This window comes from Oncorhynchus tshawytscha, linkage group LG15 (assembly GCF_018296145.1).
Source record: "Oncorhynchus tshawytscha isolate Ot180627B linkage group LG15, Otsh_v2.0, whole genome shotgun sequence".
NCBI classification, from domain to species: Eukaryota; Metazoa; Chordata; class Actinopteri; order Salmoniformes; family Salmonidae; genus Oncorhynchus; species Oncorhynchus tshawytscha.
In genome coordinates this window covers 37,404,106-37,422,851 of record NC_056443.1, presented here as the reverse complement: position 1 = coordinate 37,422,851, position 18,746 = coordinate 37,404,106, and the positions used below count along the sequence as shown (strand labels likewise).

The window sequence follows — 18,746 nt, the reverse complement described above, 5'->3', positions numbered from 1 at the left end:
CCCAAACTAGCCCTGCTCAGAGAGGTCTTCGGGAGAGGTGTGTGTGTGTTGTTCAACTGTCTGTTCATGGTTTTGCTCACAGTCTTAAAGACTGTTTAACATTTAGTACCATATTTGTAACAGTAGCGCTGTCTCTCCTTCCCCCCCCCGTCTCTCAGGGTCGGTGTTCTGTTGGCTGTTCCCTCTACATTCCAGTCCCCCTACCGTTGGTGGAATCAGCTACTCGGCTGTTCCGGATTATGATGTGTAACCTGTTCCCGCAACCTTCAAACAACATTCTGTGACAACAGCGTTTTAACATTCCTTCAACGTTGTGGTTACGTTTCGGCCATCATTTGATTAGGGCTGTCAAATGATTAATTGAATTTGTGGCGTTAGTACATACTCTCTCACACACACATACACTCTCTCACACACACATACACACTCTCTCACACACACATACACTCTCTCACACACACATACACACTCTCTCACACACATACTCACTCTCTCACACACACATACTCACTCTCTCACACACATCCTCTCTCTCTCACACTCTCTCTCACACACACTCACACACACATACTCTCTCACACACATCCCCTCTCTCACACACACACACACATACTCTCTCTCACACACATCCTCTCACACACACACACACACATCCTTTCTCTCACACACACACACACACACACACACACACACACACACACACACACACACATCATCCTCTCTCTCACACACACATCCTTTCTCTCACACACACACACACACACACATCTCTCTCTCACACACACATCCTCTCTCTTTCACACACACACATGCTCTCTCTCACACACACACACTCACACACATGCTTTTCTCTCACACATCACACTCACACACATCCTCTCTCTCACGTATTACACACACACACACATCCTCTCTCGCACACACATCCTCTCTCACACACACATACTCTCTCTCACACACATCCCCTCTCTCTCACTCACTCACACACACTCACACTCACACACACACACACTCACACACACACACACCATAGCCTTCCTTTTCAGTTCTGCCTGTGCCATCCAAATTGTGCGTAGCCTAGTCCGTGGTCAGGTTATCAGGTTTCCATCCCGTTAGGTAACATGACTAGCTAGCTCAACAATGTTTGTTATCAAACCAAACAATGAGTTTAAAAATGTCCGGCGACACAGGAATCCGCGAAAAGAAAGAAAATGCTCCGCCATGATTTCGTCTCGCGGTCTAAAGTGATGTAGTGGCTGTGTTGCGTTTTAAAAGGTTCCGTGCGGAAACATGTTGCGTTTTAAAAAAAGCTTCCGGTCAGTGTTAGAAATGGAGATACGATTAACAAAAAATATTTACAGCGATTTTAGAATGTTATTACACGCGTTAACAGCCCTGAATATAGTATACAGGTTAATATAATAGGTTACTGAAATGTTTGGTTAACTAACATTTCCACAACGTTAGGGGATCATGGTAACCTTTTCAAAAAAAAGAATGTTCCTTCAACGTTGTGTATGCGTTAGGGTCAGGTCACTGAACCAAAACATTGACGTTTTGGTTACTGCAGTTTTACGGAAGGTTAGATGTTGAGGGAAGGTTAGGTGTTGAGGGAAGGTTAGATGTTGAGGGAAGGTTAGATGTTGAGGGAAGGTTAGGTGTTGAGGGAAGGTTAGGTGTTGAGGGAAGGTTAGATGTTGAGGGAAGGTTAGATGTTGAGGGAAGGTTAGATGTTGAGGGAAGGTTAGATGTTGAGGGAAGGTTAGATGTTGAGGGAAGGTTAGATGTTGAGGGAAGGTTAGATGTTGAGGGAAGGTTAGGGTTACAGTATTTGATACGATATTACTGATTATACTACTGATGTATTCTGACTTGTTACACACACACACACACTACCGCACACACTACCACTACCACACACACTACCACTACCACACACACTACCGCACACACACTACCACACACACTACCACACATACTACCACTACCACACACACTACCACTACCACACACACTACCGCACACACTACCACTACCACACACACTACCACACACACTACCACTACCACTACCACACACACTACCACTACCACACACACTACCACTACTACACACACTACCACTACCACACACACTACCACTACCGCACACACTACCACTACCACACACACTACCACTACCGCACACTACCACTACCACACATACTACCACTACCACACACACTACCACACACACTACCACTACCGCACACACTACTCTACCACACATACTACCACTACCACACACACTACCGCACACACTACCACTACTGCAGACACTACCACTACCGCACACACTACCACTACCACACACACTACCACTACCACACACACTACCTCACACACTACCACTACTGCAGACACTACCACTACCACACACACTACCACTACCACACACACTACCTCACACACTACCACTACCACACACACTACCACACATACTACCACTACCACACACACTACCACTACCACACACACTACCGCACACACTACCGCACACACACCACACATACTTACCACACACTACCACTACCACACACACTACCACTACCACACACACTACCGCACACACTACCACTACCACACACACTACCACTACCACACACACTACTCCGCACACACTACCACACATACTACCACACATACTACCACACACACTGTTGCACATACTACCACACACTACCACTACCACACACACTACCACTACCACACACACTACCACTACCACACACACTACCACACATACTACCACACACACTACCACTACCACACACACTACCACACATACTACCACACATACTACCACACACACTTTTACCGCACACACTACCACTACCACACACACTACCACTACCACACACACTACCGCACACACTACCACACATACTACCACACACACTACCACTACCACACACACTACCACACATACTACCACACACACTACCACTTCCACACACACTACCGCACACACTACCACACATACTACCACACACACTACAACACAACTACCACTACCACACACTTCCACTACCACACACACACTAGGGCACACACTACCACACATACTACCACACATACTTCCACACACACTACCACACACTACCACTACACACACTACCACACACACTACCACTACCACAGGTTAGGTGTTGACACTACCACTACCACACACACTACCACTACCACACACACTACCACTGACCACACACACTACCACTACCACACACTTACACATACTACCACACATACTACCACTACCACACACACTACCACATACTACCACTACCACACATACTACCACACATACTACCACTACCACACACACTACCACTACCACACACTTACACATACTACCACACATACTACCACACACACTACCGCACACACTACCACTACCACACACACTACCACTACCACACACACTACCACTACCACACACACTACCGCACACACTACCACTACACACACACTACCTTCACTACCACACACACTACCACACACACTACCACACATACTACCACACATACTACCACACATACTACCACACATACTACCACACACTACCACTACCACACACACTACCACTACCACACACACTACCGCACACACTACCACACATACTACCACACATACTACCACACATACTACCACACATACTACCACACACTACCACTACCACACACACTACCACTACCACATACACTACCACTACCACACACACTACCACTACCACACACACTACCACACATACTACCACACACACTACCACTACCACACACACTACCACACATACTACCACACATACTACCACACATACTACCACACATACTACCGCACACACTACCACACACACTACCACTACCACACATACTACCACACACACTACCACACATACTACCACACACACTACCACTACCACACATACTACCACACACACTACCACACATACTACCACACACACTACCACTACCACACACACTACCACACACACTACCGCACACTACTACTATCACACATACTACCACACATACTACCACACACACTACCACACATACTACCACACATACTACCACACATACTACCGCACATACTACCACACATACTACCACACATACTACCACACATACTACCGCACATACTACCACACATACTACCACACATACTACCACACATACTACCGCACATACTACCACACACACTACCACTACCACACACACTACCACTACCACACACTACCACTACCACACACACTACCACTACCACACATACTACCACACACACTACCACTACCACACACACAGTCAGAATTTGTTTCAGTGAAGGAATCACTTCGGTTGTTGACTGTGAGGGAAGATGAATCTGAACATGATTTATTTATATAGACTACTTTCCATCTCTACCTGTGTGTGTTTGTGGCTAAACGTTTTACTTACAGATCAGACCTGGGGTTCAAATACTTTCTAAAAGTCGTTTGAAATTATTTGAGCGTTTGCTTCAGTCTGCCTCGAATGCCAGATGGCCAGGGTTTGTACTTTTGGGACTTTTCTATTTATTTTTTTATTTTTTTTAATGTCGAGAAGCTCAATCCTAGATACTTTTTCTGAAATGATGTCGAATAGTATTTGAACCCGGGTCTACTACCTGTACTCACACTGAGTGCACAAAACATTAAGAACACCTGCTCTTTCCATGACTCAGACAGACCAGGTGAAAACTATGATCCCTTATCGATGTCACTTGTTAAATCCACTTCAATCAGTGTAGATGAAGGGGAGGAGACAGGTTAAAGAAGGATTTTTAAGCCTTGAGACAATTGAGACATGGATTGTGTATGTGTGCCATTCAGAGGGTGAAAGGTCAAGACAAAATATTGAAGTGCTTTTGAACAGGGTTGGTATGTTCCAGGTGCACCGGTTTGTGTCAATGTAACAGTATAACTTTAGACCGTCCCCTCGCCCATACCCGGGCGCGAACCAGGGACCCTCTGCACACATAGACAACAGCCACCCTCGAAGCATCGTTACCCATCGCTCCACAGAAGCCACAGCCCTTGCAGAGCAAAGGGGAACCACTACTTCAAGGTCTCAGAGTGAGTGACGTCACCGATTGAAACGCTATTAGCGCGCACCACCGCTAACTAGCTAGCCATTTCACATCGGTTACATCAAGAACTGTAAGGCTGCTGGGTTTTTCAGTTTCCCATATGTATCTAGAATGGTCCACCACCCAAAGGACATCCAGCCAACTTGACACAACTGTGGGAAGCATTTGGAGTCAACATGGGCCAGTATCCCTGCTTTCAACACCTTGTAGAGTCAACATGGACCAGCATCCCTGCTTTCAACACCTTGTAGAGTCAACATGGACCAGCATCCCTGCTTTCAACACCTTGTAGAGTCAACATGGACCAGTATCCCTGCTTTCAACACCTTGTAGAGTCAACATGGACCAGTATCCCTGCTTTCAACACCTTGTAGAGTCAACATGGACCAGCATCCCTGTGGAAGACTTTTGACATCTTTTAGAGTCAACATGGACCAGCATCCCTGCTTTCAACACCTTGTAGAGTCAACATGGACCAGCATCCCTGTGGAAGACTTTTGACATCTTTTAGAGTACATGTCCTGACGAATTGAGCGTGTTCTGAGGGCAAAAGTTTGATGTAGTCAACATTAGGAAGGTGTTCTTAATATTTAGTATGCTCAGTAGTCCACAGGTGTTGTTAATATTTAGTATGCTAGGTACTCAACATTAGGAAGGTGTTCTTAATATTTTGTATACTCAGTGTATTTTATGTGTTATAGTCATATGAAGGGGAGATATGGTATTCGTCCCAAACAGCACCCTTATTTATTTAACCTTTATTTAACTAGGCAAGTCCGTTAAGAACAAATTCTTATTTTCAATGACGGCCTAGGAACAGTGGGTTAACTGGTCTAGGAACAGTGGGTTAACTGGTCTAGGAACAGTGGGTTAACTGGTCTAGGAACAGTGGGATAACTGGTCTAGGAACAGTGGGATAACTGCCTGTTCAGGGGCAGAACGACAGATTTGTACCTTGTCAGCTCTGGGATTTGAACTTGCAACCTTCCGGTTACTAGTCCAACGCTCCACTAGGCTACCCTGCCGCCCCAACCCTATTCCCTATATAGTGCACTAACTACTAGAGTACCATTACGTTGATTCTAACAACATGATCACGGTACTTGGTTTGCCTCTTGGTTTTATGTTGAAACGTTAACATGTTTTATTTATTTATAATGATATTGTTACTGGCTGCGTCCTGGTCCCAAAATGGCACCCGTTATTCTCTATATAGTGCACTACTTTAGACCAGAGCCCTATAGAACCCTATTCCCTATATAGTGCACTACTTTAGACCAGAGCCCTATAGGACCCTATTCCCTATATAGTGCACTACTTTAGACCAGAGCCCCTACGGTGCATTCTGTAGGGAATAGGGCTCGGTCAGGGATACCGACTCGTTTTTAAAAAAAAATCTTGATTTTGTTTTGTTGACAGCGGAGTGGAATGTATATATGTGTACAGAGGAGGAATCATGTTTCATGATGCCGTTTACATTTATTAATATATCGATATTTTACTGTGCATCCGTCCCAAATGGCACTCTTTTATTCCCAATTTAGTGCACTACTTTTAAAGGGAATGGGATGCCATTTTGGACGTATTGTGTGTTTCTCTGACTGTGAACTACAACTGTGTGTGTTTTCTAAATGCTGCTGGCGACTACTGCATTATGTGGAAGTAAAATATTTTAAATCTGGTATTTATTTGGTGTGAGGAGTATGTGAAATGAGGGCATATATTTTATATTTTCCTAAAAAGGGATACAATTTTTTAAAATGTTTTTTTACATTTAGAGATTTTATCTACATCCGGTAGGAAAACCCTGGTCCCGGAGTGCCTCAGCCATTTCGTGTTTTAACGGACCTGTACAACCAGGTGTGTAGAATTTAGACAATCACCGAACTGATCAATTAGCTCAGTTGGTCAGGTGTGGTGCCTAGTTGGAACATAATACCTGCAGTACCTGCAGCTCTACAGGGACAGAGTTGCCTGACCCCGGTCGTACAGAGTAGTGAGGAGGAGCCGCACGGACCCTTCGTGTCCAGAAGTCATTTAGCCATTCATTGTAGCCAACGGCGCTCTGTAGAGTTGATGTTTTCTCGAGTTTTCTTGTGTGAATTAACTCGTGACATTATTAATATAATGAGTAATCAAGTAAAGTCCTCATTTTAATCAACCCATACGATAGTCATTTGATTAAAAATAATAATAATAATTAAAAAGAGGTTGGTGGGGATAGGCTTCCTGTCACAGTTCCAAGACCAGTCAAACGTCCAGCTATAACCCCATCGCCAATGACGCCGGTGGATCTCAAAACTGACCTTGGATCTGCGTTAAGTAGCAACGCAAGTCATAACTATTCAAGGGTCTTTACACCCAATTTGACTTCATTTTAAGGGGTCCTTTATTATAGTGTAATTACACAAGTATTGTAGTTAATTGTAATAACTAAACTATTTTTATTTAATATTTTTATCGGTAATATCATGTAACTGGTGGTAATTGCAGTTTTTAATTAGAGGTGGAACAACAACATGCTTCTTGCCATGCTTGTTACAAATGGGCAAGTTTTCACTAAATTCACACATTTTTTTAAGGTTTAGTTTGTTCTCAAATGCATCCGATTCAGTAATAACGGGCACCAGGTTGTAATCGCTTGTGGACAGATGCGCTGGGTGTCTTGAGATTTATAATTATATATTTATAATTTACCTACCTGTGAATGAACACTCTTCAAAACCTCCACTCAATGTTGTTACCAGCACCCCCCCCCAAAAAAAAAAAAAAGTACCATCGGGGTCAACTTGGTTTACAAAAGCAGATGTACAAGTATTTGCCCCCTTTCTGATTTTCTCTAGTTTTACATATTTCTGATACTGAATGTTGTCAGATCTTCAACCAAATCCTAATATTAGATAAAGGGAACCTGAATGAACAAATAACACAACAATAACATAATTATTTAATGAACAAAGTTATGCAACACCCAAATGCCCCTGGGTGAAAAAGTAATTTCCCCGTTTACACTCAGTAACTGGTTATGCCACCTTTTACTCCCACCAACCACTTCCTGAAGTTGATCAGTCCACCTTTAGCTACAATGACTCCCACCAACCACTTCCTGTAGTTGATCAGTCCACCTTTAGCTACAATGACTCCCACCAACCACTTCCTGAAGATGATCAGTCCACCTTTAGCTACAATGACTCCCACCAACCACTTCCTGAAGTTGATCAGTCCACCTTTAGCTACAATGACTCCCACCAACCACTTCCTGTAGTTGATCAGTCCACCTTTAGCTACAATGACTCCCACCAACCACTTCCTGAAGATGATCAGTCCACCTTTAGCTGCAACGACTCCCACCAACCACTTCCTGAAGTTGTTGCTGTGGAGGAATTCTTAAGGCACATTTTCTTCTGTTCAAGCCATTCTGTTGTTGATTTACTTTGGTCTTTTGCGTTTGTTGTCCTGTTGCATCACCTAACTTCTGTTGAGCTTCAATTGGCGGACAGATAGACTTACATTCTCCTGCAAAATGTCTTGATAATCTGATGATAGCAAGCTGTCCAGGCCCTGAGGCAGCAAAGCAGCCCCAAACCATGATGCGCCCTCCACCATACTTTACAGTTGGGATGAGGTGTTGATGTTGGTGTGCTGTGCCTTTTTTTTCCCCACACATAGTGTTGTGTTCCTTCCAAACAACTCAACTGTAGTTTCATCTGTCCACAGAATATTTTGTCAGTAGAGCTGTGGAACATCCAGGTGCTCTTTTGCAAACTTCAGACGTACAGCCATGTTTTTTTGGACAGCAGTGGCTTCTTCTATGGTGTCCTCCCATGAACACCATTCTTGTTTAGTGTTCAGAAGGCTTCAAATGTACGGTGAATAATAAAGTAAGATTATCCATGGATTCTATCCGTGTAATAGCTTCGAGGCAAGCAACACTGATACATGCATGAGAGCACCAGCTATTCTGGAAGACTGTGTGATCACGCTCTCCGCAGCTGATGTAAGACCTTTAAACAGGTCAACATTCACAAGGCCGCAGGGCCAGACGGATTACCAGGGCGTGTACTCCGAGCATGCACTGACCAACTGGCAAGTGTCTTCACTGACATTTTCAACCTCTCACTGTCCGAATCTGTAATACCAACATGTTTTAAGCAGACCACCATAGTCCCTATGCCCAAGAACACTAAGGTAACCTGCCTAAATGACTACCGACCCGTAGCACTCACGTCTGTAGCCATGAAGTGCCTCCACATGCTGGTCATGGCTCACATCAACACCATCATCCCAGAAACCCTAGACCCACTCAAATTTGCATACCGCCCCAACAGATCCACAGATGATGCAATCTCTATTGCACTCCACAGTGCCCTTTCCCACCTGGACAAAAGGAACAGCTACGTGAGAATGTTGTTCATTGACTCCAGCTCAGCGTTCAACACCATAGTGCCCTCAAAGCTCATCAATAAGCTAAGGACCCTGGGACTAAACACCTCCCTCCGCAACTGGATCCTGGACTTCCTGGCGGGCCGCCCCCAGGTGGTGAGGGTAGGTAACAACACATCTGCCATGCTGATCCTCAACACGGGGGGCCCCTCAAGGGTGCGTGCTCAGTCCCCTCCTGTACTCCCTGTTCACTCATGACTGTACGGCCAGGCACGACTCCAATACCATCATTAAATTTGCCGATGACACAACAGCGGTAGGCCTCTTCACCGACAATGACGAGGCAGCCTATAGGGAGGAGGTCAGGCACCTGGCCGTGTGGTGCCAGGACAACAACCTCTCCCTCAATGTGATCAGGACAGAGGAGATGATTGGGGACTACAGGGGAAAAAAAGGACCGAGCACGCCCCCATTCCCATTGACGGGGCTGTAGTGGAGCAGGTTGAGAGCTTCAAGTTCCTTGGTGTGCACATCACCAACAAACTAACATGGTCCAAGCACACCAAAACAGTCGTGAAGAGGGTATGACGAAACCTATTCCCCCTCAGGAGACTGAAAATATTTGGCATGGGTCCTGAGATCCTCAAAAGGTTCTACAGCTGCACCATCGAGAGCATGACTGCCTGGTTGCATCACTGCCTGGTACGGCAACTGCTTTACCTCCAACCGCAAGGCACTACAGAGGGTAATGCAAACGGCCCAGTACATCCCGGGGCCAGGCTTCCAGCCGTCCTGGACCTCTATACCAGGCGGTGTCAGAGGAAGGCCCAAAAATGGTTAAAGACTCCAGTCACCCCAGTCATAGACTGTTCTCTCTGCTACCGCACGGCAAGCGGTACCGGAGCGCCAAGTCTAGGTCCAAAGGGCTCCTTAACAGCTTCTACCCCCAAGCCATAAGACTCCTGAACATCTAGTCAAATTGCTACCCAGACTATTTGCAGTGCCCCCATCCCCTCTTTACACCACTGCTACTCTCTGTTGTCATAATCACTTTAGTATCTCTACCTACATGTACATACTACCACAAATAACCGATGCCTCTGCACATTGACTCTGTACCGGTACCCCTGTATATAGCCTCCACATTGACTCTGTACCGGTACCCCCTGTATATAGCCTCCACATTGACTCTGTACCGGTACCCCTGTATATAGCCTCCACATTGACTCTGTACCGATACCCCTGTATATAGCCTCCACATTGACTCTGTACCGGTACCCCTGTATATAGCCTCCACATTGACTCTGTACCGGTACCCCCTGTATATAGCCTCCACATTGACTCTGTATCGGTACCCCCTGTATATAGCCTCCACATTGACTCTGTACCGGTACCCCCTGTATAAAGCCTCCACGGGCCACTGACACGGCCCGCAACCAAAACATGCGGACTCTCCTTCACTGCAGCCGAGGTGAGTAAAACATTTAAACGTGTTAACCCTCGCAAGGCTGCAGGCCCAGATGGCATCACCAGCCGCGCCCTCATATCATGCGCAGACCAGCTGGCTGGTGTGTTTACGGACATATTCAATCAATCCCTATCCCAGTCTGCTGTTCCCACATGCTTCAAGAGGGCCACCATTGTTCCTGTTCCCAAGAAAGCTAAGGTAACTGAGCTAAACGACTACCGCACCGTAGCACTCACTTCCGTCATCATGAAGTGCTTTGAGAGACTAGTCAAGGTGGTGAGGGTAGGTAACAACATCTCCACCCCGCTGATCCTCAACACTGGGGCCCCACAAGGGTGCGTTCTGAGCCCTCCTGTACTCCCTGTTCACCCACGACTGCGTGGCCACGCACTCCTCCAACTCAATCATCAAGTTTGCGGACGACACAACAGTGGTAGGCTTGGATACCAACAATGACGAGACGGCCTACAGGGAGGAGGTGAGGGCCCTCGGAGTGTGGTGTCAGGAAAATAACCTCACACTCAACGTCAACAAAACTAAGGAGATGATTGTGGACTTCAGGAAACAGCAGAGGGAACATCCCCCTATCCACATCGATGGAACAGTAGTGGAGAGGGTAGCAAGTTTTAAGTTCCTCGGCGTACACATCACAGACAAACTGAATTGGTCCACCCACACAGACAGCGTGGTGAAGAAGGCGCAGCAGCGCCTCTTCAACCTCAGGAGGCTGAAGAAATTTGGCTTGTCACCAAAAGCACTCACAAACTTCTACAGATGCACAATCGAGATCATCCTGGCGGGCTGTATCACCGCCTGGTACGGCAACTGCTCTGCCCACAACCGTAAGGATCTCCAGAGGGTAGTGAGGTCTGCACAACGCATCACCGGGGGCAAACTACCTGCCCTCCAGGACACCTAAACCACCCGATGTCACAGGAAGGCCATAAAGATCATCAAGGACAACAACCACCCGAGCAACTGCCTGTTCACCCCGCTACCATCCAGAAGGCGAGGTCAGTACAGGTGCATCAAAGCTGGGACCGAGAGACTGAAAAACAGCTTCTATCTCAAGGCCATCAGACTGTTAAACAGCCACCACTAACATTGAGTGGCTACTGCCAACACACTGTCAATGACACTGACTCTACTCCAGCCACTTTAATAATGGGAATTGATGGGAAATTATGTAAAATATATCACTAGCCACTTTAAACAATGCTACTTAATGTAATGTTTACATACCCTACATTATTTATCTCATATGTATATTTTACTACACTGATTCCACAATTGAAATGTGAGTATGTCATAAACCTCTTTATTTTATTAGGAATTATTTTTCATACACAAATCAAAATGTATGAAGAAAAATACCCTTTTCTTAATTTTTATTAGATCTGATTTGGAAAACTATGTTGAGTCATTAAAACGTTTAACAAAACAAAATGTCAACCAAATGTATTCGCTACATGCCTGTATTTCAATTGATATAATGCTGATTTGAATTATTTTTAAATATTTTTTTTCTCTTCCTTATTGCTTTGTGTAATCTCTCTGGCTGTTCTGTTTTTTTTTGTGTTTGTGTTTGTGTCCGTTTACAAAAAAATATATATAAAAAAACAGTAACATGCAAAACACAAACAGAACAGCCAGAGAGATTACACAAAGCAATAAGGAAGATTTTTTTATATATATATATATATAAATAAATATATATATAAATATATATATATATATATAAATATATAAATATATATATAAATAAATATAAACGACCTGGTCTGTTTCTCAAGCGTTCCCTGAAATCTCGCGTTGTTGCGCCCCGGTGAAGAAACCGTGGTTGTACATTGAGCTGTAAAATAAGTGGCCGTATGATGCGTGGGTGTGGCAACAACAACAACAAACCAATCACTAGACGACTTCCGGCTTCCCGATTTATATTGAGGACGGCAATTGGTTGAACATTACGTCCATCACTTGCATAACGACTAACGAGTCATGTGACAGAGTGTTGTTGGTTTGTTGGGCTTCCTTCTTCCTGGGTTCCGTGATCATGTGAATACTACAGCTAGCCGTCCCGGTCATACACACTACCCCAGTTTGGGCACTCGACACCCCGCTACAGCCTGCGCTGGTTCCCACTAGCTACTCTATGGCGGATGGAGAGCGTAGCCCGTTGCTTTCGGACCAGCACGACGGGACGAATGGTTCCTCGTATGGCTTTCCCCCGAGGCCACAGAGTGAGTAACTATAACAACAGCTGGCAGTGGCTATGTTACTATAGCTGGCTAGCTAACTACCTAGCTAACAACAGTAGCTAACTACCTAGCTAACAACAGTAGCTAACTACCTAGCTAACAACAATAGCTAACTACCTAGCTAACAACAGTAGCTAACTACCTAGCTAACAACAGTAGCTAACAACAATAGCTAACTACCTAGCTAACAACAGTAGCTAACTACCTAGCTAACAACAGTAGCTAACTACCTAGCTAACAACAATAGCTAACTACCTAGCTAACAACAATAGCTAACTACCTAGCTAACAACAGTAGCTAACTACCTAGCTAACTAAGGTCAACTAACTAGCTTAGCTGGATGCACTATAAGCTCTCTAGCTAGCTAGTTTATTAACAACTCGGCTATTTACAGGTTTTCTTTCCCCGTAGCTACTAGCTGGCTGAATAGTAACTAGCTAGTAGAAGAGGGTATCTATCCAGCAATAACAACTGATTTCACTTCCATATTCTATTTCTAGACAGTCATGTGAACTCAGAAGTGAAAGCGTTTTTGTGTGAACGAATCATTCCTCTTTAAAAAAAAAAAAAGTATTTCCTGTCATTTTATCTCTCAACCCCCATACCCTCTCTCTGCCTTTCTTCCCGTATTCCGTATTCCCTCCTCCTTCTACTCTGCCCCCCCCAAAATAAATAAATATATATATTACCCACCTCTCTCTCCTCCTGTCCTCTGCCCCAGGTTTCCCTCCATTCCTCAGCCCCAGTGCCCCCCCTCCAGTCCTGTTCGGTGAAGCCCCGCCTCCCTACTCTCCCCAGGGCAGCCCAGACATTGGCAGCTCCCCCATCATCAGTTGCAGGTAGGTAACCCAGCAACACACACACACTCTTTCACTATACACCCTACCTCAGCAGCTAAGCAGATGAACCTGTAGCTGAGATGTTGCCCTTTTGAATCCCTGGCCGGGGACTAGATAAACAGGGTTAAACATTTAGCAGAAGGCAAATCTGTTGTTTTGTTGTAACATTTTGGACAATAAAGTTGTATTGTATATTTTGTATTACAGGGTGTGTCAGAGTGCCATCAACGTGGAGGGAAAGACACACCAACACGTAGTCAAGTGTGTCATCTGCAATGAGGCTACGGTGAGCAGAATGCAGACACAGTTCTATCTTCTTACAACACACACTGGAGACTGATGGAAGGATACTATTAATTAGTTATCAGAACTAACTCTTATCATCGTCTCTCTCCAGCCTATAAAGAATGCTCCAGCAGGGAAGAAGTATGTCCGCTGCCCCTGTAACTGTCTCCTCATCTGTAAAGTCACCTCCCAGAGGATCGCCTGTCCCCGACTTTACTGGTGAGAGAGAGATGGAGATAGGGGACATATAGACAGGTAGAGAGAGAGGAAGTGGAAGGTGATGAGCTGGAGAGAGAGAGAAAGGACAATGTTTGGTAGGGAGAATGGGAGAGGGAGAAGATTGGAAGGATCTAGGCTAGAGTCCATTCTGTTTGGTGTGTCAGGGGTTAAGGATTGTAACTGATCGTGTGTCTGTGTGTGTGCTCGCCTGTGTTCCAGTAAGCGTGTCATGAACTTGGGTCTGGTGCCTGCTGCAGGGTCCGGTTCAGGCAGTCCAGAACCTCAACAACTCGCTGGGGTCAGAGTGGTCTGTGGACACTGCAGAAACGCATTCCTGGTAGGATCGTGTCTGAGGGAAGGGTGGGGGGGGAGTGGGTAGTAGTGTAAACTAACAGTAGTGTACTGTGTGTGTTGTCAGTGGACTGATTTCTCAGACAGAACGTTAGCCAGATGCCCCCACTGCAGAAAAGTGTGAGTCTATATACCATCTCGCATCAGCTTATTCCTTATTATCAATCTTCAACTCTGTTCCTGTAGTGACTTCCTGTTTTATCTCTGTTGCAGCTCTTCTGTTGGCCGGCGGTACCCCAGGAGGCGGGGCTTGTGGTGTTTCCTGTTGTTTTTGGTTTTCTCTGGCGGCACGGCAGGACTAGTGGTGAGTTTAGTTTCTGAAGATACTATTTCAGTCACAATCGTGTGTGTGTGTAAGCATCTGTGGGTGGGAACATGGAAGCCAGATGGAACTATGCCTAGTACTCTAACCTCTGTTTTTCTCCCTCTCTCGGTTTCCCCCTCTAGGTGGGAACATGTAAATCAGCCTTGCTCAACAGAGGGATCTATGCCTCCTGGGTCTTACTGATTCTCCTGGCTGTACTGAGCATGTGCAGAATGATCTACTGGGGCTGTCTGAAGATCAGCGAACCTATACAGATCAACCCATAGAGGGGAGAGGAGCCCATACAGAACAACACATAGAGGGGAGAGGAGCCCATACAGATCAACCCATAGAGGGGAGAGGAGCCCATACAGATCAACCCATAGAGGGGAGAGGAGCCCATACAGAACATCACATAGAGAGGAGAGGAGCCCATACAGAACATCACATAGAGGGGAGAGGAGCCCATACAGAACATCACATAGAGGGGAGAGGAGCCCATACAGAACATCACATAGAGAGGAGAGGAGCCCATACAGAACATCACATAGAGGGGAGAGGAGCCCATACAGAACATCACATAGAGGGAGAGGAGCCCATACAGAACATCACATAGAGGGGAGAGGAGCCCATACAGAACATCACATAGAGGGGAGAGGGGCCCATACAGAACATCACATAGAGGGAGAGGAGCCCATACAGAACATCACATAGAGGGGAGAGGAGCCCATACAGAACATCACATAGAGGGGAGAGGAGCCCATACAGAACATCACATAGAGAGGAGAGGAGCCCATACAGAACATCACATAGAGGGGAGAGGAGCCCATACAGAACATCACATAGAGGGGAGAGGAGCCACATACAGATCAACCCATAGAGGGGAGAGGAGCCCATACAGAACATCACATAGAGGGGGAGGAGAGGAGCCCATACAGAACATCACATAGAGAGGAGAGGAGCCCATACAGAACATCACATAGAGGGGAGAGGAGCCCATACAGATCAACCCATAGAGGGGAGAGGAGCCCATACAGAACATCACATAGAGGGGAGAGGAGCCCATACAGAACATCACATAGAGGAGAGAGGAGCCCATACAGATCAACCCATAGAGGGGAGAGGAGCCCATACAGAACATCACATAGAGGGGAGAGGAGCCCATACAGAACATCACATAGAGGGGAGAGGAGCCCATACAGAACATCACATAGAGGGAGAGGAGCCCATACAGAACATCACATAGAGGGGAGAGGAGCCCATACAGAACATCACATTGAGGGGAGAGGAGCCCATACAGAACATCACATAGAGGGGAAGGAGCCCATACAGAACATCACATAGAGGGGAGAGGAGCCCATACAGAACATCACATAGAGGAGAGAGGAGCCCATACAGAACATCACATAGAGGGGAGGGGAGAGGAGCCCATACAGAACATCACATAGAGGGGAGAGGAGAGGAGCCCATACCCATAGAAATGGGGGAGGGGTTCCTCAATGCTGGAAGAGGGACCCAGAGTTAAAACATTAGGGAACCCCTGACACGGAGAGGAACAGAGAGATGCACTAAGGGAGATATGGTATAGGAAGGAGTGTGAGAACAAACATTAACATGACCAAGTCAAACCAGATCAAACCAGATCAAACCAGATCAAACCAGATCAAACTGTCTAAACTGCCTCTGTCTGGAATAACTAACCAGTCTTAGTGGCTATGTCCCAAATGGTGCACTATTCACTATGCAGTGCACTCAACGTTTGACCAGGGCCCCTATTCCCTATATAGTGCACTACTTTAGACCAGGGCCCTATAGAACCCTATTCCCTATATAGTGCACTACTTTAGACCAGAGCCCTATAGACTGAGCCCCTACTGGACTGGCTGTTAGGACTAGGAGTCCCCTACTGGACTGGCTGTTAGGACTAGTAGTCCCCTACTGGACTGGCTGTTAGGACTAATAGTCCCCTTCTGGACTGGCTGTTAGGACTAATAGTCCCCTACTGGACTGGCTGTCAGGACTGATAGTCCCCTACTGGACTGGCTGTTAGGACTAATAGTCCCCTACTGGACGGGCTGTTAGGACTAATAGTCCCCTACTGGACTAATAGTCCCCTACTGGACTGGGAGGACTAATAGTCCCCTACTGGACTAATAGTCCCCTACTGGACTGGGAGGACTAATAGTCCCCTACTGGACAAATAGTCCCCTACTGGACTAATAGTCCCCTACTGGACTGGGAGGACTAATAGTCCCCTACTGGACTGGGAGGACTAATAGTCCCCTACTGGACTGGGAGGGAACCTGGAGAAGCCTGCACTCGCCATCACACCAATCAATCTCCGGTCGATCAAAAACCAATAAATATCACCAGGTCTGTAGCACTCAGTGATTTATTTTACTGTAGAAACTGATTTTTACTGTAAAAACTGACACACTCCATTTCTACAGTAAAATAAATCACTGAGTGCTACAGACCTGGTGATATTTATTGGTTTTTGATCGACTTGTGATTATATGATTATATATATATTTCACTCACTCTCTGCAGTCATTGGCATTGTTATGTGTTTTATTTTTAAATAGTTGATTTTCTATTATACAGTTGTCTCCTGTTGTCTGTCACACTCTCTGGTTAATTGTTGTAATATCTAACTAAGCGGAGTCCCAAATGCCTCCCTATTCCCTACTGCTATTGACCTGAGCCCTATTGGCCATAGTGCCCTGCTGTTGACCAGGGCTTTATGGGCCATTGTGCCCTTCTTTTAAGTAGTGCCCTATGAAGGGGATAGAGTGCCATTTGGGATGCGATCTAACTGTAACGTGTTGTTACACTACATCCTAATGATTTAGATCTGGTCCAAGGCGTTACGTGCGACTTGCTGGTGCCGAACCTGCTAGATGCACGTGACAACACGGACAAGAGCTACCTATCAATTATACAGCTGAATAATAATAAGTCCTGTTGATATTCTGAGTAATGTTGTGAGACTAAAATACTTCTAACAAAACGTGTGTGTGTGTGTGTGTGTGTGTGTGTGTGTGTGTGTGAAATATATAGGCCGAGTGGGAGAATAGTACACTGTTAGAAGTGTTAGCCGTTGGAGGGTTTTAGTTGGTTATACTATGCCTGATTTAAATGTTTCATTAAGAATTTTAGGACCCCTTTAGGTATCAAAAAGTTATATAAAGAAAATGTATTTGATCAAATACTGAATTTGGCCTTTACTACTGTAGCCCAGAGAAATGCATTGAATTACACATTCATAAATGGCAACAACAGACAGTCAACAAATAAGAAAACCAGGTTTTGAAGTTTTTGTCCTGTATCTAGGAGACATAAGCTCAGGAAATGTGTTATTTTTACAACATCTCGGGGAGGCACAAAACTACCTTCATACTCGGACGGTGCTGATTTGGGGATCGTAAAATGGAGACCAAACAAATGCACATTTTGTATTTTTCATTATTGTTGGACAAAAAGACTAATCACAAGGAA

General features: G+C 45.5%; 2 protein-coding genes across 2 annotated transcripts in view; both read left to right on the top strand.

The window, feature by feature from the left end:
• zgc:77880 (zf-DHHC domain-containing protein) overlaps positions 1–479 on the top strand; it is a 15,005-nt gene extending 14,526 nt beyond the window's left edge. Inside the window, exons 8-9 of the mRNA XM_042298509.1 lie at positions 1–37; positions 159–479. The exon at positions 1–37 is cut by the window's left edge and continues 123 nt beyond it. Coding sequence (XP_042154443.1) covers positions 1–37; positions 159–250 — 129 coding nt within the window. The 3' untranslated portion in view covers positions 251–479. The remainder of the gene's footprint in view (positions 38–158) is intronic.
• A 12,501-nt stretch (positions 480–12,980) lies between these two features.
• Positions 12,981–15,590, top strand: LOC112239907 (type I phosphatidylinositol 4,5-bisphosphate 4-phosphatase-A). The gene is made up of 8 exons (XM_042297849.1): positions 12,981–13,232; positions 13,972–14,089; positions 14,297–14,375; positions 14,487–14,593; positions 14,813–14,930; positions 15,012–15,064; positions 15,158–15,248; positions 15,392–15,590. The coding sequence occupies exons 1-8, from the start codon at positions 13,145–13,147 to the stop codon at positions 15,533–15,535; spliced, it is 798 nt and encodes a 265-aa protein (XP_042153783.1). The 5' UTR covers positions 12,981–13,144; the 3' UTR covers positions 15,536–15,590.
• The last annotated feature ends 3,156 nt before the right edge of the window (positions 15,591–18,746 follow it).